This window comes from Pristis pectinata, chromosome 3 (assembly GCF_009764475.1).
Source record: "Pristis pectinata isolate sPriPec2 chromosome 3, sPriPec2.1.pri, whole genome shotgun sequence".
NCBI classification, from domain to species: Eukaryota; Metazoa; Chordata; class Chondrichthyes; order Rhinopristiformes; family Pristidae; genus Pristis; species Pristis pectinata.
The window spans coordinates 98,679,042-98,700,047 of NC_067407.1; the positions used below are offsets into that span (position 1 = coordinate 98,679,042).

The 21,006-nt window shown below is 36.9% G+C and overlaps 1 protein-coding gene across 5 annotated transcripts in view; it reads right to left on the reverse strand.

Annotated features, from left to right (window-relative positions):
• Window positions 1-5,365: 5,365 nt before the first annotated feature.
• The window catches only part of sanbr (SANT and BTB domain regulator of CSR), a 54,394-nt gene continuing 38,753 nt past the window's right edge, over window positions 5,366-21,006 (reverse strand). For all 5 annotated transcript variants that reach the window (XM_052011933.1, XM_052011932.1, XM_052011930.1 and 2 more), the window contains 10 exons: window positions 20,684-20,829; window positions 18,107-18,206; window positions 16,685-16,717; window positions 13,039-13,138; window positions 12,042-12,118; window positions 11,082-11,110; window positions 10,110-10,183; window positions 9,748-9,839; window positions 7,896-7,987; window positions 5,366-6,533 (listed from right to left, as the gene is read on the reverse strand). In XM_052011933.1, coding sequence (XP_051867893.1) covers window positions 6,497-6,533; window positions 7,896-7,987; window positions 9,748-9,839; window positions 10,110-10,183; window positions 11,082-11,110; window positions 12,042-12,118; window positions 13,039-13,138; window positions 16,685-16,717; window positions 18,107-18,206; window positions 20,684-20,829 — 780 coding nt within the window. In that variant the 3' untranslated portion in view covers window positions 5,366-6,496. The remainder of the gene's footprint in view (window positions 6,534-7,895; window positions 7,988-9,747; window positions 9,840-10,109; window positions 10,184-11,081; window positions 11,111-12,041; window positions 12,119-13,038; window positions 13,139-16,684; window positions 16,718-18,106; window positions 18,207-20,683; window positions 20,830-21,006) is intronic.

Here is a 21,006-nt window from a genome sequence, read left to right on the forward strand (position 1 = left end):
TACTGAGGTCAAATGAGAGTCAGATGGTTTACAGGCGTCTGCATATTGAAATCAAATTTCTTGTTGCCTACCTAGATGTTGCCACTTCCTCTTCTTGCATGTACTCTACTTCTGCTCCTCTGCTGCTGCCAAGGACTGAGGTTACCTTGTTGCCTGGTTAAGGATGATGTACTAGGCAGATGCAAAGTTGGACACCCACTCTAAAGTGTATTGCATTGGTGATAACTCCCTCTACAAACAAATGATTGGGGTAAATTCTCTGCTCTGAAAGTAGCATCTACTTTTATGGTGGCATACAGTGACACCTTATTTCATTTCTGTGCTTGGGGTCTGAAAGGATTTGAGGTGAGGTGTTGTCTTGTGATCCCATGCCTGGATTTCCAGTCAATGAGTAGCTAAAGATTTGAAGAAAGAATGTTGCTTTTCTAGAGTTTTCTTTCGAGCTCTGTCATTAGCACACATGCTAGAGATTTTTTTCCTGTTATGATATTTCCCTACATGATTGCTACCTGAATTGCTTGGCATATCCAGTATATTCTCTTTGTCCATTTTTAAGTATTGGGGATGATTAAAGAGATTGAGGCACGAGGTACAGTGGCTGCCCGTGGTACAAGCTTGGTGTCTGGCCATTTGATTTCTCCATTGGTTAAGAACATCATAGAAAGGTCATGGAGAGAGACATTAAACATACCATATTTAAATGCTGGTGACGTTAATTTACCAGTTTAGCATTCTGAAGTACCCAAATTTGGGAGAGGCATTGGGCTAAGTCATGCTGACTGTGGCTGGCAGTTCCAAAGGGATCTGCCACTATTTAGCTGCTCTCATGTAAGCACAGGCTTATGTGGCCTCTGCACTTCCTGAACATCATGAGGAACACATGTCAGTACACCATGCAGTCCAACAGCGGAGCCCCTGTCCTGCTAACATTATGCTGGGGATTCTCTATCTCCGATCCAACCAATTTTGATGAAGATTGGAGAAACCAATCATTTCAATATGGATTCTCAGTGCGGAGATTTGGAAGGAAAAACTAAGTTTTTAACTTGGTGTATTTAAGTGTTTGTAATGTTTTTATTTTAATTACAATTTAAAATAAAAACAATAGAATTTTAAAATAATTGAATAGATTTTATCTGTTTCTGATCATCAGAAGCATTTAAAATCTGTTAAAAGGCTTTTGACAGCCAGTGAGAAGCAAAAGACTGTCAGAGAATTCCAAGGCCAGGACTTGAGATATGATGTTCAGAACCTATTCTGTCCTGCTGAATACGTTAGGTGTGGTCAGTCAGCTTGTCCAGTAATTGGAAAACGCTATCTTGAATAGTTGTCTGATTAGAATAGGTGTTGCATGAAACTTTTGTGATTGCAACGGTATATCTGAATCAAAATAAACCTGGTTTATTGATAAAATAATGTGAGTTGTCAGTTTTAATATAAAGAAAAATTTGAAAACTTCAATTGATAGAAATGCCACATTTGAATATTGCACACCAAATTTTCTCTTTGAAACCTGTTCGTGGAGTAAGAAATTGACTTTTCTTAATGTGGGTGAGCTAGATTTGCCCCTTAATCAACATTCAACATATATTATCTAATATGCAAATAGTTTTTTATTGTGACAAGATTATTTAAAACCTTCAAGCTATCATTGCCCAAAATTTAAATCTAAAATGTTGTAGCTGTTATAATAAATAAATAATAGTTCAATTTATTTATAATAATAACTATTTGTAAAAGAGTGTAAACATCAGCAAGCTTACTCTTTGATCCTCTGGTTTGTCCACAGCATTGCATTGAGGGTAAAGAAAATTAATACATTATGTCTTTCCTTTGAACTACATGTGTTAAGGTCCAAACCTGCTTTTAAGTATACAGCTTCTTAGTAAGCTTTGGAACATCTTTTTTGGCTGAACTTTTTTTTCTTTAAGTTCAGAACAGGTTGCCCATCTTTGCAAGAGGGGGAAAACAAGCATCCTTCTTGCAAGCATCAATCAATGCAGCAGTTAAAGAGGTATGTTTGCACAATCTATGTTGACTCAGTGTCGAGTTTTTCCTTTAAAAATGTCTCATAATCTTATAGAGAATTATGGTTCTGACATATGAAGATAAGCCCGGTTACATTAACAACCATGTAGTATCAGGGAAGCGATAGTGAAACTAAATATATCATAGTGGCTATATTTACAAAAATACTCTGAAGACACAGATCTGCAACGACTTGTTCTTCCTTACTCTGTTCTGATTTCCTGCATTGAGAGTCACGTATCCTCTCATTATCACACCAGTAGTCAACTGGAAAGGAAAGCCATTCTAGGGTGTATCTATAAACAGGGTGTCAACCACTGAACACTAATGAATATTGTTTTTTAAAGCTTCAGGTGAATATTTTCTATATTGTAGCTATCAACCTGCATCAGTTCTTAGAAACTGCTGAAAGAAAATAATTAAAAATTTTGGGCAAGTCTTGGAAGTACAATGATTACAAATGGCTTTCCTTAATGTTTTGATATGTTTATTAATGGCAAATACAAATCCCACAGACTTTATCATTGAATTTACTGAATTAGAGCAACAAATGTAACATTAGAAATCTCTTTGCCTTTGTATACATTAGTGCAGCAACGATTTCCCACTGGTTATCTTAATTAGACTATTTGAACTACTCCTACAATGTTTGAAAGACTGGCTCTGAATTTACTTGTCACATTGGTTTTGCCTATTTTATAATTGTCCCTAGCCACATTGAATTCAAATGGAAACATTGTTAAAGACTGAAAAGTGTGGCCCCAAAGGGTAGTTTTAGATAAAGTGATGTTTGAATTTGGTGAATTGTTGCAACCCATAGCTGAATGTCTTCTGTGCTCTTGTGGAAGGAGTTCTTGGACTTAAGCTAACCAATGTTTAAGAATAGTGTGTACCGTAAACCTCCAATAGTCTAGCATGCTTGAGAGTTTGGTGCTGGATTGGTGGATTTTTCTGGACTATTGGATGTTCTCCATATTAATACTTCCAACACACTTGTAGTTATTTTTTAAGATGTTACACAGAATTTACTATAATAAATTCTCCAGTGAACTCCCCAAGGAGAGCGAGTGGACCGTGAATTTAGGGGAAGTGTGAGAAACATTACCTGGTGATTCAAATGGTCAGTTAGTGGATTATCAGGGTTTTACGGTAACTTGAAGACAACCTACAGTTGATGATGTTCATGAGCAGGTTACTCTTACTGGTAAAGCTTGTAAGAAGCTGTTGAAATAATGCACAGTGCAGCCATGATACAAGTGGAGTAAATGTTTAGGGTGGTTGATGATGTGTCAGTCATGCAGTTGCCTGGATGGTGTTAACTTTTGAATATTGTGAAGGTAGGGGTGAAAGGTAGAAGGGAAAACGTGTGTGCCAAATGATATTAATTGCGTACAGGTGAAACTACTCAAAGGATATTTTTAAGAAAAGCCTTAAGTTACTCAAACTCACTACAAATGTCAAGGTTGAATTTTATTTTAGCAGTTAATACTAGTGAGCTTTTGGTAATTTAGATGTTGCATTATACCTGATATTTAATGAGATCCCTTTGGATGTTGTCTTGAGTTCAATTGCCCCCTCAGTTTTATGTGAATTAACTCACGCGTGTGTATGTCAAAGGTTAACCCAGGTATGCAATAATTGAACCCTCAGACTGATCTAAATTGGTATATATGCCATCATTTGGTTAGGCAAATCTTAATACAAATTCTCAAACAGATTTGTTTCACAGAACTCTTATTAATCGCCTCGACCTTTGATGTATTTTAATTATACAAAGATATTTTAAATTATCTTAATATTGTTGACTTACAGCCAACTTTGTGATTGATCAATTTGGGGGAAAAAAGTCATTCTATACCAAAAACAAATTTTATTCATATTCCCTAAAAGAGTTCTTTTTCATTTACATCAGTTCAGACTGGATGAGTCCATGTTTCAAAAAGAAAGCATTTTTGCTAAACTGACCTGCCTTTTACTTCTCGACAGAAAATGAACAATGTATCCATTGTTACTCTAAGAGGCTGTATAGCAGCAACAAATACTGATTTTATAATTGAACTGATAATAATCTCTAAAGATATCTTTGTTAGTCACATGTACATCAAACCCGGAGGAAACCCACGCAGACATGGGGAGAACGTACAGACTCTTTACAGACAGTGACCGGATTTAAACCCGAGTCATTGGCACTAAAACGTTATGCTAACCGCTACACACCATGCCTGCCCATCACTGACCATCACTGGAGAATCTTTTTGTATCCAAATTCTAGGGTGGTGTGATTTATAACTTTTTGTTACAGGTTAAAAACAAAAGTTGATCCACTGAACCAAATAAACTTTATATTAACAAATTGACTGGTAACCTAGATAAAATTCATATGAATAACATTCCACAAATAATACTCAAGATGTGAAATGTTGAGTAATTTTGCATTTAATTAAAAATCCTCAAATCAATATTAAATGAGCCATTTTGAAACTGAACAACTGATCTCCTTGACTGAATAATAAACATATCACACAAACTAGAGAAAGTTCTCAGTGCAATACCTAGATAGGTGGTTTCAGGGAACGGTTAATACAAGTGCAGAAATTTCATGGGAAAAGTGTTGGAGGGCTTGATACGGGAGATGCTGAGAGGAAGTTTTCCCTTGAGAGAATATAGAACTAGGGAGCCAACTAGAGTTGGCTATTTAAGGCTGAAGAATCTTCAGAACTTAGCACCCTATAGAACAGTGGAGGCTGAGGCACAGCCTTAGTGGGGAGGGCTTGATGGGCAATGTGGCCTATTACTCTTACATTACTTAAATCTGTTAGTTCATTGAATTTCTAGTGTGTACATAAAGTATGATATTGATTATGACTTCTGTAAAGAAACCTAGGAATTCTTTCAGAGAAATATTAACAGCAGTGTACTTTGGATATACTCAGAGTTTTATGTATCAGCTTATCTTGTTTAAAGTGGATGGAATATCATGATATACTTGTGCTTTACCATATTTTGTAAACCGCTTGTGTCAAAGGACAGAAACCAGTTCAGTACCAGAAGTTATACAGGTATTTACAGAGGTAAAAGACAAGAACCCTACTAGAATAGTAGGTGCCTAGTCTGTTTGGTGCTGGATAAGTCACATTAACCCAAGTCAAGGAAACTGTTTGAATCAAAAGTTAGCTGTGCAGAATGGTAACTAATTTCAGAAGCAAACTACTTTTAAAAATTGATTACATGACAAATGTCATTCAAAATAAGCTTTAATGTCATTGCAAACTTTGGAGTTATTCAGCAGTTGTGTTTATAACCAATTTTACAATAATGGTCTTGTATGCCACTAACGAATATCTTTCAAAAGGTTCACTTAGATATTTCTAAACAAAACTAATATACAAAGTATCAAAAGTGACATCTAAATGAGTTACTGAACAGGCAACAGCTTAAGTTTGGGTGCACAGGGTGAATATAATTGTTATTCCAATTGCTTTTAATATCTACTGGCTATTCAGTCAATTGTTATTGGTTGTTGATTTCCTGAAAACATACCTGAAAATGCACATACTGCACTGCTTGCAATGCATTTCAAGCAGGAACTATTTAAGTACGTGCAAAACACTTTTACAACAGCTGTTCATACATATATAAATGTGTGAGATGAACCCTCAAGAATTCATATTACTCTGTTCAATTCGCATAATTATTCTTGAGCTCTTTGGGCCATCAGCAAAATTCCATGTTTCTAGTTGCTCAAATGAAGAGTATAGAATTGCTTCCATTATTTTGTAAATGTGAAAAATAAGGATAACGAATGAATGTTTTAGTTAGCGAGCCTATTTTTGGTACAACCTTTTTACATTGTATAAACTAATGTAATTAGTGCAGAATGCTAGAAATGGCTTTTAAAATCCCCACTTTTCATAAATTAGTAGAAAATGTAATCCCAAGGAATTTCCATGTGGCAATAAAATTCAAATCAAATATGAAGCTAAGAGGTAGGAAATTAAAACATTTTTCTCCTATAAATATACAGGCCATTCATTCCTTTGAGTGCTGCAAGATGGCAGCCAACCAGTTTTTAATTTTTTTCAGAATTGCCCAGCAATTTAAAGTTCAAAACTTTGTAAGTTAAACCATCTATGTGAAGTATTAACTATAGTTCACAAAATTATGAACTTGCTGTTATTTTTAGAAAACCAGAAAAACTACACTAAAAAGTTTAGTGGAAAACATTTCACCAAATACAGTAAGTGCAGTTAAGCTATTTGAATTAAATTTGAATATTGTCAAGTGCAGAAGAGTTGATTGTTTAAATGGCATTATACCATGATATAATCTGGGCAGTCTACAGAAAAGTTATGAAAACTATTCGCACATTGTACTTGATTAGGTATTTAATGTTAATAAACATGCATGTTTAAATTGCTGTGGAGGTTGGCGTTTATCATGAGTTCATTCCTGTTGGTTCTGGGATCCACTACGTTGGGCGCAATTGTGATAAGCGGGCCTTGGACCTAGAGGTGAGAGAGTAAAACACATTCAATCTTTTTGTAAAGCAAATGTGATACTTAAATATACACATGTCATGCTACCTGCTAATTAAAATGATTGCCTTATGCAATTGGTGCTAACAAAGCTGTTAAGTGGCTGCATCCCTCAGGTGAGAGTTAAAGGAGCCACTTTGTTATCCTGTACTATTTAAAGCCAACTTGTACCTCCTACAGGGAAGGTGCACTGTGGCTGGAGAAAGTAACGATGCAATAATGGCTTGACTAGGATGGAGCAGTAACCGATGTTTTTTGATGTTGGTAGAGGTGTAGAGGGTGTGTTCTATCCATAGGAGGTCCTCCAACTAAACCATGGCAGCTTGCACACGTACTTAATTCACCCATCTAGGTTGCACCACATTTAGCAACACACTTTCAGAACAAGCTAGTGCACACCCTTCAATAAATAACTGCATTCTCTAAACCAATTAGCATAATTAAACCAGTCACTGGTGGGCACATTGCCAGCAGCAGCACTATTGGTTGAGGGACTCAGACACAGCAATAAATAAGATACATATGAGGAAAATCATGCACTCATAAAATTACAACTGCAGGTTATTTGTCTTCAGTGTCATGTTAAGTAATGAGTAAACTGGAAAATTAGTTGTGCCCAATATTTTTATATAAAGGAAAGACCTTTAAGCAGAGGCTTTCTTTGAGAGAAAAGATGGATGACCTGATGGAGTTCTGTAAAATTACATCTACTGGGGGAAGATCATTAAAATAAGCTAGTTACTGAAATTAAATGAGAAGCTCAGGGAGCTGTGCAAAGAATTCAGCATTTAGGGGAATCTAGTTAAGTCAGATTAATGGGATTTGGTGAGGGAGCGAGATGAAGGATGACAGGCATCTTGTATCGTATACACACTTAAATAGACCTGTTGGACTCAGCCTGTTCCTAAACTGTAGAATCTGTGTAGATAATGTTGTTGGGGTAATCTGAGAAAAGCAAATAATTTGTTTAGCTTAATAGGTTATCAATTAGTCACCAACAAAAGTAGTATTCCCACACTGTTATCAGGCAGTTCTAAGTTTTACACTCCAGGTGGGTCCTTTACATGAAAACTATTTTCTATTGTCACAACTCCCTACTAAATACCACCTTGTTAACCACTGACCCATCTATATTAAAATGGTGAAATGGTACAAATAACACAAAACAATTGATGTACACTCCAAAATTGAGACTGAATGCAAAAGTTTATGTGAAATATAATTACCTGTAATCTTCATTCCACTAGTTAGGGGGCATTGTAAAAAGCTTTCAGATAATAACTGCTTTATATCTATATTTCTTTAAATCACAAAACTAGAAATCCAGTTTACCTTGTGTTTTGTGATGAATTATTCTGACGAGGAGTTGCTGGTTGACAGGGTTTAAACTGAGATTCCAATCTGGAATAAATGCCACCAGCAAACTGCAAAAATGGTAGTGTATTTAAAATTAAGCAATATAATGGCTTAGTCATAGTTTTACATTTAACAGAACAAGTCCCCTCTGATCCTTGCTTATCTAAACTCATCAACATAAGCTACTGTCCCTCTTTCCCCTAATGTATCAATCCTACTACTTCCTCAGTCTAACACCCACTAAATTGTTTCTCCTTAATTCTGTAATAATTAAAGATTATTGTGCATTTAAGCACCCTGGTTCTGATCCTCCTCCACAATGCCCGCCCTATCTCACATTTTTAAAATCTTAAGGGCCTCCACCCTAGTAAGTCTTTTCAGTGATTTCCCCAGGACCTCTCATAATGTGCATTTCCTGCTCTCTGTTACCCTTCTTGAATACATTTCATAGCCTTCCAATCCTTTGGGCCCTCTTCAGAATGCAGGGCATTTATTAACAGAGTTACCTCACACTCTTTTCCTTTGCATTCTGAAATGTCAAATACTGCTGAATATTCAGTTCCCAGCTATGGTCACCTTGCAGTTATGTCACAGTAATGGTTGTCGTACCTATATATTTCAGTTTGTGCTTATATGCTCCTTCCCAAAACACTATGTAATAATCCCTTCCTGCCCCCATGCTATTGCTTTCCTAATTACCCCCATACCCAATCCTTCGATTTCCAATCCTACCCTCAGGTTTCCATCCCCCTGGTGCCATGACGTGACACAATGGCAGGGCTTGTACAACCGCTGCCTCACACCTCCAGAGCCCTGGGTTCATTTCTGACCTTCAGTGCTGTCTGTATAGAGTGTGCATGTTCTCCCTGTAACTGTGTGGGTTTCCCCTGGATCCTCGAGTTTGGAGGTTAGTGTAAGAATTTATGGGCAATTGAAAAGAACGTGGGAAGAATAGGCAAAACAAGGAAAATTAGTGGGGGAATGGGGTTGATGTGAGCCAACAAATGATCTGTATTGTAAGGAAATATGTCCATAACTTTGTGCTCATCCCTCTTGTCCAATGGTGCCAGGCTCCTGCTGCTGGCTGCACTCTTCTGTTAACCATACCGGTATTCATTAAAGAAAATCTGTTTGTAAGGTGGTGGATTCTGGGTACTCCTGCATGACATTTACCTATCTGCTTCTCCTAGTCTGGCTGGCAGAAACATCCATTCCCTCTGCCTGAGGGCATTTAAGCTACAACGTGACTCCCTCTCTAATATTATTCTAGCAAATCCAGCTGCTACTGCTTCCCACGTGGCACGGGATGTGCATTCACTAAACCGAGCTTAACTGTACATTTATAAAGCAGAAATAAGTTCTTATTGCTGTTCCTGAAAATATAAACTGTCAGTCTTTCGAAAGACTAATTTTCTTTGCTTTTTTTTGAAAAAGAAAAGGGTGTGCTCAACTCGTTTTTAACCAATTTCAGTGAATGGAAACAGATTTTTAAAGCTCATCTCAGGTGGCTTTGTATTACCCAAATTCATGCATTCAATTAACATCAAGTAGTAAGCTGAATGCATGAATAAGATCTAGTAAACACACTGTTGAAAAGTATTTGGTGAACAGTAAGTACCTACCACTTGAAAACTTGATTAAGTAACTAAACAGATAGCAGTAATTTAAACCTTTGCTTCCCCCACCACTACCCAAAATAAACTTTCCTATTATTATGAGTCCATGGACGCACTCACAAAACAATACTTGAGTTTTATTTGCATTTAATGTAGGATCAACACACCAACTTTCACATTATCAGAAGATGTCAATAATAAAAAAAACTCACCTCTTTTCCTTCTTTTGCCTTGGTGCGATCAATTTTTTCTCCAAACCTAATCTTTGTCAGATGTCCAATTATTTCAACCATCCTTCGTTGATCTGAAAAGTAAAGCCTGCATTAACTTAAAATAACTTGATTCTGTTTCTGTATTACTTTCCACAAATGTGATTAAATAATTACAGTTAAATAGAAAACAAGGGAAATTTTTTACTATTGGGGAAGTGTGACTGACATGTGCAAAGAAAGTTAAAGCTAAAATGTATTAAGATCATTACTGCATTGTTCGGTACCACAAAAGACATCAGTTGTAAAGATTGATGTACTTTGGTATATACTATAAACTATTTACTCTACATCAGTTAATGTACCTTCCTCTCTTTGGGCGTCCTGATTATATCGCATCGAACGGTTGCTGTCCCACTTGCTTTTCTGAAAACTGACACTAACAGAAGAAGAAACTGAATTACATCACTGTCATATTATATCTTCTCTTATTTTGTTGTACAGAAATTCTTCTCGAAATACTCAGATGACTTCATTTCCAAACATCCTTGCCTCTCCAAAATTTGTAACCATGTTGCCATGTTCAAATTCAGTGCTGCTCCTTTCCACAGCTCCTGATCTGATGACACCTTGTTCTACTTACCCACTACTTCCTTTTCAACTTCTCTACTGCTTCCATTATCAGTCTCTTCATCCAATATCCAGTTCTGAATGAACTGCAATTCTCTCCAAATGCTAGAGCAAAGCCACTGTCTTTTGCTCCTCCCATACATCTAAAACACTGACCGAGATTCCATCTTCCTTCCCAGCAACAGTCTCAGACTGAACCAGACTATTCTTACTTTACCTTTAGCAGCATGCACAATGTGGCCTTTACAACAGTCTCTGTGCATTTCATTCCTACCTCAGGACATCTCATTCAAGCCAAATTCCCACCCTCAAATTTCAGCTCATCCATAACCCTGCTGGCCATATTCTGACCCAGATAAAATCCAACTCGCTTATTATCCCAATTCTTCCTAACTCCACTGCTTTCATCAAGCTTTTGATAATTTCTCCCAATTAATCGTCCTTTCATTTTTATTTATGACTACATAAGTACTTACAGCATTTTCTTCTATAGGATTATTTTCCTATAGTAGGAAATGCTGTAAGAATGCAAGTTGTTTCCTGTTAGTAAGTCAGTCCATCAGTGAATGGCCTCCTTTCTTTGTTGCCAAGATTATACAAAAGTTGATCACTTTTATAAACAAGCTGTTCAAATGCAGTGAGGCTGAATAATGAATCCTATTTCTATTTTTGTTGTTAACTATCAAAAATAAAAGCATGACACTTACGTGAAAGGAGATCCATCTCGTACAGATCCCTGGAAATAACAAAAAAAAATTAGACTAAAAGTTGTAAACACAATAAAGACTCATTTGGATTAGTTTTATTTAATGTAGATAGGAACAATGAAGCAAAAGGCCAATCCGCCCTTAAAATCCATTCCACAACACCATAAAGTAACCTGTACCTCAAAAGGTTTATCCACCTTTGTTCCATGTTTTTTCATATAGGAGTGCAGTTGAATTTCTAGGCACAGCTATACAATACTTTTGGAGCCATGCATGAGAACTTAGACCATGCTATCGCAGGGCTGCCCATCACCAGGAACTACCAGGACAAGACGGACTTACTAGCACAGTGCCTGACTGGAATGTTTTTCAGGCAAGTAAATTACTTACCTTCACCAATCTGGTTACACTGCACAAAATTTCCCTTCCGATGGACAAGCCAGAAGCTGAACCTGACCGTGCAATACCATCTGTTAAAAATCCAGATCCCGAACTCCCACATCAACATACCAGCCCTATTTCCTTCCTTTTTACACAATGCCAATTTGATATCTCTCCCGCATCCCCAAATTTCTGATATAGTCCTGATGCCCATACACCTGCCTCCTCATTCCCAACTTCACACCACGCCAGATCAATCTGACTACACTCCACCAGCTCCTGACCCGGACACATCCACTCTTCAAGCAGTGCTAGTCTAATTCTCCCTCCCCTACCACAATGCCTGATCCAATATTCTCCATTTTACCCAATGGCGGGGTGGGTCATCCCGAAATCACCTAGTTCTAATTTAAGATAATGCCTCCTTGTTCACCCATCAAGGAATTTTGGACATTGGTTGCTTGTGTTCAATAGAAATCTTAAAATAGATCTGATTAGATATAAATGGAGCAGAATACTTCCTGTACATATCATTTTAATTTGAAGCAGCCCACTTTATCTTTCCCTATCTGTCTTTACCTTCTCTTTTTTCTGTGTAGTAGGAGATGCTGCTGGCTTCTTTGTTCGATTAGTAATTTTCTTAAACTTTCTTGTACCTGTATGGGAGGAGGGAAATAGTAAACTTACAAGCTTGGATACTCTCCTTTACTGGAAACTTGCAAATATCAATAATGTAGGTTAAAGCATGATTCTATGTATAGGCTAAAAGCAGATCAATATTTTTATCAATTTATGAGAATGAATAGTTTACCTTTAGCTATTCAAAATTTGTGTCCCTAAAACCAATTCTAAATTGTTAGTAAGAAAGGCAAATATAAACTTGAAAAAAGTTTAGAAACATAGGACTGTAAACCAAAGAGCCTTTTGGCATTACAGTTGTAAAGTGTGAATTATACCTCACTGTTCTTAGCGTGTTTTTCAATGCATTAGCAAATCTTCTGCTTAAAAGTTGTGATTTAATTTATTTTGCAGCAAGATTGAGAGATATTATTTGCTCCACTGGATCAAGCTGCTCCCTTAGACAATCAGTTTTAGTACTGATGCGAGAATAGTAAAAATGGCCAGTAAAGACTGGCCAGTAATGCCCTATCTCTATCAAAACTGCAATAAATTAACCCAACCAATTACCACTCTGGCAGCCCCCTCCCAAATCACACAAATAAAATTACATTTGTATTGCACCTTTCACACCACTTTGTTCCAATGTTGTTCGACCAATTTTTGATGAACACTTATGGTTGTGGTGTTGGAACCAACATTCCCCCCACAAATTACAACTAGAATGTGACCAGAAAGATTGTTTTTAAGAGACATTTTCTCTTGTCATATGAAAAGCTGTCCACCAGCACCATCAATTTTCATCCTAACGTGCCAATTCTTATAGTAGTAAGAATTTCTTTATGGAAGTTATTGAATGCAAGTTTTATGACAATGTGTGCATGCTTACATTGTTCATCAGTATTTCAGTTTATGCATCAATATCAACAAACATTTTTAATCATTCTGAATTTTTTACCTTGTTTTTTTGTCAATTCTTCTTCATCTCCTACTTCATCCTCAGTTACTTCTGAACCTGTGGTGTACTCTTCATCTTCAGAATATAATGCTTGCTGCTTCTAAAAGAAATAACATTTTATCCAACATTTTTGGAGGTCCAGCAATGGCTCAACATAAGATTAATAGTTTTAAAAGTATATATTCAGAACAGTAATAGACTTGCAATTTTTCACTTTAATGCATCAATTCACATTTAAAAATGAACTGGAAAGAACAATGGAAATATTATCAAACCACAGCTGTCAATGAAGTTTCACACTCCTTTCTGCTGAGATTGTTAATGAAAACTTGCTACAATTGGCAGTGACCAACTGAATGATGTAAATATTATACTATGGTAAGACACTTCCCATTCTTTAAAAATGAGTGGGTTTGACAAATATAAAACCTGCAATTCCATGCAATTTAATTTGTAACATCTGCACATGTTAAAACTAGAACCAAAGCAGACATGATTACAAGAACTAGGTTCCGTAGTACTGCTGATGATAAACAGTTCAATGTTCACTAATTTCACCAAAAATTGAAAATATAGTTGAATTCAAATTGAAGAAAATATAATGGATCAGATACTTGGGAGTAAAAGTCCAATTAAGGGAAGCTAGAAGATAATTCCTGCTTAAGACTGAAAGTTAATTCCCCCCCCACCTCATTACAGCCTCTTACATAGATGGTGAGGTTGAGGTTGAAAACCATTAGAAAATGGTTACTGCAGAATATTAACTCTTCAATCCCTCTCCCCAGTGAACTGGTGGAAATTTTCTCCACACATTTGTAATCTCATTTAGGTGGGATGGGAAATGCACTCAGAGATGAGATATTCCCAACCATGAGAAAATTGGAGCAGAAACCAATGAGTGGTACCGTTTGGTCCTGCCCAGTAGCTTGATTGGACAGACTTGACATGGATGTGCAACAGATCTCCTGTCCACCCTCTCAGTAATTAGATGGTCTATAGCATATTATAGTGAGGGAGAAGGCCTTGGACCTAAAAAGAGGATAAAAACGACTTACAAAATGGTTTTCATGAAGCTCATTAAGAATGAGCCTTCTTAAAAATGAAATTTACCAAAGAAAATCTGATGGGTAAGTATCATCTGGTCATCCATTCTAGATCTTCTAACTTCAACAGTTAACTAAAATGTTCTAGCTCTATATTTGGTCACGAAAACTACAATTAAAGAAATGCAGTATTTAATGTAGTAATATTTACTGCATGTAGTTTATGGAGAGTTCCAGGAAATAACGAAAGTATAACTTAATATTACTCATGTTGCCCAGGATGGATTTTTAAAAAAATTTAATACCTCTGTATAGATAAAGCTATCGGCTTGTGCTGATTAATCTGAAATGTTAGTTACCCAAACGGAGCAATAAATAAGAACAATCACAAGCATTCTGGCTAGTACAGATAAAACTGTGACGTACATAGTTATTCTACGCAAATAGCTGAGAATGACAATTGGGACCATCATGTTCATACACCCAAAGGTAGTCACATTAGTTAATTTGATCAGCCTTCTCTCTCAAAGGCTGATAGTAGGAAATAGAAAAGCCTTTCTGACTCATGACCACCTCAGACAGAGAAGATGACAGTAACAAGATGTTGGTTTGATAGTCTAGGGCAGATAGCTCCAGCAGCTTATTTACTAAATACATGTTTAAAGGGTAACTTGAGTTTTTTTTTAAATGGGAAAACTGTACTGATCATTCATGTAGATTAAATCAGTTGTTGGTTTGAAGTGGGACATTATCTCAGTCTGCCTTCTGTAAAGAAACAATAACAATGCTATCCATCATATTTCACTTGCTAACAAAAGGTAATGGTTCTCAATCGTGAGCCACAGATCATGCTTTAACTTTTTCGATAAACTGTAATGCACTTTAGTCCAGTGCCAAAGGTCACTACCTAAAGATAGCCTCTAAGACAAGCTCCTTAAGGTGTATTAGTGAATTATTTTCAGAGTTTTAGAAGAGCTTGAGAAGCCACTCAGAAGCTGCTTTATACGGCACATCAAAGCAAGCAGTCAGCAACTTCATACAAGAAGACATTCAGTTCTACGTGTTCAGGTAACACCCCTGAACACCTCTATTGCCTGTCTAATCAAAGTGCTTCTCTGACATGTGGGCTCAGATCAGCTGACATTTCTGCCAATTAAAAATTGTAATGGTAAAGTCCTACTTCATACTCACTTTAGTAACAAAATGTCATCTCCTGCTCCACAATCGCCATCTCAGACCATTTGCAAACTCAGTTTTTAAACAACTGACTTTCTTCTTCTCACTGTCTGCCTGCAAGCCTACTTTAATCCATTTGTGCCAAAACAATTATCCATATTTCTATTATGTTCTTACTCCATTTCTCAAATGCTCTATTTGCCCATCATATACATTATACAAATATAAACTCATCTAAAACTTTGCTGCCTGTACTGTAACATTCACAATATCTTAGTCACCCATCATAAGTATGCTCAAAGATCTACATTAGCTCCCATTACAGCAAGTTCATCTCACTATGGCTTCATTCCTTCCTAGCTTTAGTCTCTGTCCTACAAGCCTCCAGATACTTTACTGCCTGCATATTTTTGTGTACTCCAAAGGATCTGCAAGAGTGGTGTAGTGTCTGGGTACCAACAATTCTTTTGGGCATTCCACATTTGCAGAATCAAAAACATAATATCTGGTACCCCTTTTGGTACTAAGATCCAGGAATTGGTGGTCACAGGCCCAATCACAGCTTGGCTGTAGGATAGGGAGGACAGAGCATTGGAGCCCTGTAGGTCAGGAGGTGGAGTGGTGTGGTAATGGATCAGGACCAGTGGGTAAGAAGGTGGGGTGGGGTTAAAACATAAGTCAGAAATCACTGGTGGGTAGTGCAGGGGTTGTCCTGAGGATGAAGGTAAGTAATACACCTATCTGATAGGTGTCCTAATTCAATGTTCACAGGTCAATGTGGCCCATTGTTCCTCTGCAATGCTCCAAAAGGAAAGCTGCATGGGAAATGGCATTATCTAGTGTGCCCAGGACAGAAAAAATTTATCACAGCTGCAAGGGTGCTTCACCAAAAATTACCTCTCATTCCAAAGGTCTGGAAATGATTAATTTCACCTTTTATGCTGTGGAGGGGAAAAATAAATTATCTCCAGTTATGTAATGCTGGAAAAAGAATTAGGCATTTAAATTTCTAGGCACGTTTTCCAACTTCAAGATGAATGAGAGGCCCATTTTTTTTAGCCCCTCCATTGGCAGCTTGCCTGCTCCTTTATGACAATGAAAACCCACACCTCAGATCAAGCTTTTTGGCTCCGTATTGATTTTTTTCTGATTACATTGCTATAACAACCTTCAGTGTTTTACTGCATTGGAGGCGATACATGAATGCAAGTTATGATCATTGGCAGAGCTAAAAATGCTTATGCCTGTTGCAGAAAACTTGAAACATAACTCATAAGACTTTAACTTTCTGGGACACAGAACAAACATCAAATTAAGTTTCAGTAATTTGTTAATTGCATTGAATTCAACTCAACAGTAACTTCAACATTTTAATATTAACATGTATTACCATTTTATAGAACTAAACATTAATAACTTTAACATACCAGCTGCAAACTCCAGTTTTTCAAAAGTGAAAACTATGAAAGGAATTCAGAGATTGTGAAACAAGCAAAAAAAATTACAAGATACCCATAAGAATATACTATGCAAGTAAAGAGTCAATTATCTTCATTTTAATGATTTGTAATGAAATAAATCTGAATATTGTAGATAAACCTTCAATGAATTTTAACTTCAAAAATTGAGACCAGAAGTATTTAAGCATGAAATACTGAAAGTGATAAGTTGCCTTGATTGCTGCAGAATGAATCCATAGCTATAAATAAACCTTTTATGGTTGACTACTGATTTCTAATGTTCTGAAAAGTTCCAAAGTGCTGATGTTGCATAAATTAGACTAAAGTTAGCTCTGGCTACTAAATAAGAAGCCAATTTCAATCCCCAAGTGTTAAAAATGAGGTATGCCATAAAACTTTCTTCATTAAAATAAAATTGTAACTAACTTGCACTAGAGCAAAATAACCTTGTATTTCCATCGTTAGACTCAGAGTCACGGGTTTGAAACACACTCCCAACAGAATTGTTCTTTCTGATAAAATTGTTTACTACTACTCAATTTCCTGCTAAATGTTATACTCTAATCCTAAGGAAGGAAAAATTGCTGAAGCACAACAGAGGAATGATCAGGACTTTTTTTTAATTGATTCATTGCTTACTTATTAAGACACAGGAGAAGGCCATTGGACCATCAGGTCTATGCCAACTCTGAGAAAACACTTCTACCTGCCCCATTCATGTTTTTCTTGTTTCCCTATAGCCCTGCAACTCATTCTCTCTCATATACCCATCAATTCCTCATTGATTATTCTGCCACTTATCTACACCAAGGACAGCACCGAGGCCAGGATCAAACCCAGGTCAATGAGGCATTGTGGCAGTAGTGCCAACTGCTGCACCATTGCATGATTCTCATTACTAACAGGAATTCTTTTAAAATGATTTCAATAAAGAATGATTTTCACAGGGTTACTGCTGTCAAATTATAGATAGCCAACACAAGATGTTTGATTGAGAATATCCCAATTAATAGTTCCAACATGGTCTAGAGGAAATGGTTACTAGACCTTCAATTAGGGTATAATTTTGACCAGGGTAATCCCACTAAGTATCACCAGATCATGTTACATAATCATCTATTTGCTGTCTATTGAAATTTCCTGTGTGCAAACTGGCTGTCTTGTTTGCCAAACAATGGACACAGTAATTCAAAAAGTACTGAAACAAAAACTGCATTAGGAAACCCTGACAACATGCTACATAAATATAATGTTGAAGCATTATACACCAAAGGATTCTTTTAAAATGAGTAGATATTTTAGGTCGTAAAACATTTCAGAATATTACTTTTTAAAATACCAAAATTTCCTCCATCAGAAAAACTACTGCTCATCAGTATGAATACTTACAGTTGTGACATCTCCAATTTTTTGTCCCCTCCATGAATTGGGTTCTGCTAAGATTTCAAAATCTAGATCCTTCTCTTCAGAAGGATCTGTGTTTCCATTACTGCAACAAAATTCCAATTGAAACTTTATAATAGAAACAAACATTTTATTAAAGCATTATGTGTAACTACCAATCAGATTATTCTGAGAGGAAGTATTCCAAGAAAACAATTTACTAGAAACTTTTACCTTAAATTCTTTTTAATATGGATATTTTTATTGGGAAAAAATAGGTCAGGATTGAACTCTGGCCTCTGGAGCTGAGAGACAGCAAGTCTACTAGCTGCACTACGTGTGACCTATTACAGTGGCAGTATTTACAAGTACAATCACATTGCACAAATCTTGTGAATACAAATCATAGTCTTCACACCAAGGACACCCACCAAGCTATGTGACCCCCCTCCCCCCCGTGCTATACTGAATAAGTTCAGAATAGATCTAGTACTTCAAAACGTGGTTACCATGAGGGATTATTGGCCATCAGCATCATAATGTTCCAGTACAGTGGAATGATCCATCACTCGATCATTATTATGAAGCCAATCCTGATTCGAAGAGGAATGCGTAAGCAGACTAAAGCCATGCACATCACTCCATGTATAGTCTCACCAAGGCCATATACAATCTCAGTAAAACTCATTTATTACTATATTCAAATTCCCTTGTAATGAAGGCCAACATACTACTTGCTTTCCTAATCATTTGTTGCAGCTGTATGTTGTCCTTGTGAATAGTGTACAAGGGAACCCACCACCCTTTGAACATCAACACTACTCTCTCTCACCATTTTAAAATTATTCTGCTTTTTTATTTTGTGCACATTTTTCCCCTCATTAGATTGCATTTGGCATGTTCTTGCCCATTCAGTCATCTTGTCCACATTCACTTGAAGCCTTTTTTGCATCCAACTCCCTACCCTCAATCCCATCTAATTCAGTATCATCTACTCTTCAACTAATTGATATAAATTGTGAATTGCTGGGTCCCAAGCACAGATCCCTGGGGTACTCCACTAGTCACAGCCTGCCATCCTTAGAAAAAACATCTGTTCCCATGTTTGCGCTGTCTGATAACCAATTCTCAATCCATATCAGTACTCCCAATTCCACATACAATAACCTTGCTGATTAATATATGTGAGACCTTATTGAAAGCCTTCCATAAATCTGAACATACCACAACCAATAGCCCCCTCCTCATCTATTCTATTGATCATAACCTCAAGGAAGTCCAGCAGATTAGTTAAAGGTGATTTTCCTTTCGTAGATGATAAAATTAACTTATTGACGACTTAGACATGAACGTAGAAGGTATGATTAGCAAGTCTGCAGATGACACGGAAGTTGGTGGTGTTGTGGATAGCAAGGATGGTTCTCCAAAGCTATGGCAAGATAATACATCATATGGAAAGCTGAGTGGAGGGTTGACAGATAGAATTTAATCCCAACTAATGTGAGGTGATGCATGCTGAGAAATCAAAAAGGGGAAGGACATATATAATAAACAATAGGGCACTAAGGAATATTAATGGACAGAGGGACCTTGGTGTTCATGTCCATAGTTCCCTGATAGTAGCAACACAGGTGGATAGGGTGGTGAAGAAAGCATATGGCATGCTTGCCTCCATAGGTCGGGACATAGAATACAAAAGTTGGGATGCTGCAACTGAACAAAATAGACCACACTTGGGAGTATTGCATGCATATCTGGTCACCACACTATAGGAAGGATGTGGTTACATTGGAGAGAGTGCAGAGGAGATTCACCAGGATATGGCCTGAATTGGAAGACTTTAGTTATGGGGAGAGATTAGATAGGCTGGGCCTGTTCCCTGGAGCGAAGGAGGCTGACGGCTGACCTGAAAGAAGTATAAAAAATTATAAAGAGACATGGATAGGGTGGATAGTCAGAACCATTCTAGCACTTGAATTGCTTAGGTATAGAGGGCTAATGGACCAAGTGTCAGGCAATAGGATTAATACAGAAGGGTGCCCACTGGTCAGCATGGACAAGTTGGGCCGAATAGTCTGTTTCCATGCCGTATAATTCTATAATACTACATGGTTGGGTTACCCAAAACAAGCGGGCCAAAGGTTAAGGTGCGAGGATGGAGTTTTAATAGGAATTTCAGGGAGTTTTTTTTAAATTTAAAAAAATTCCCATCAAGTGGTTGAATCCAGGAACTCACTGCCAGAGGTGGTGGAGTCAGATACATTCACTATGAGACTTTTAGATAGGTAAGACATAGAAGGATTCAGACCCAGTGTTGGCAAATGGGATTAGTATAGATGGTAAAAGGTCGACATGAACATAGTGGGCTGAAAGGCTCGTTTCTGCGCTGTACAACTCTATGACACCCACATTTTCACACGTCCAGACCAATTTAAAAGTTATATCTATGTGCAACAGTAACCAGACTTTGTTTTTAAATTTCAGTGTTTATCATCCTTACATATGTAAAAACAAACATAAATAATCCATATTCAGCATACTTTTGCAACGTTTAAATGCTCAAGAGCTTATCAAGGATATTACCTTTCTTCAGTTTTACAAAATGGCACACAGACAACATCCTTGTGCTGCAGTACGTCACAGTACACTTGACCAATTGATAATGAAGTTAGTTTACCATTCCGAAGATGACTGACTAATTTGACAACATGATCCTGAAGTTTACAACCCTAAAATAAAACAAAAAAAATTATTAAATTATTAACAGAGATAATCAATTTTCACATTCTTAGTTAGCTCAATCTCCACTTACAATTGAGATTTATTACACATAAAACGGGAAAAAAAAAGTGAAAGGAAGCCATTATTTCCTTGTATCTTGCTCCAGTGTGCTATCAATTTGTTCA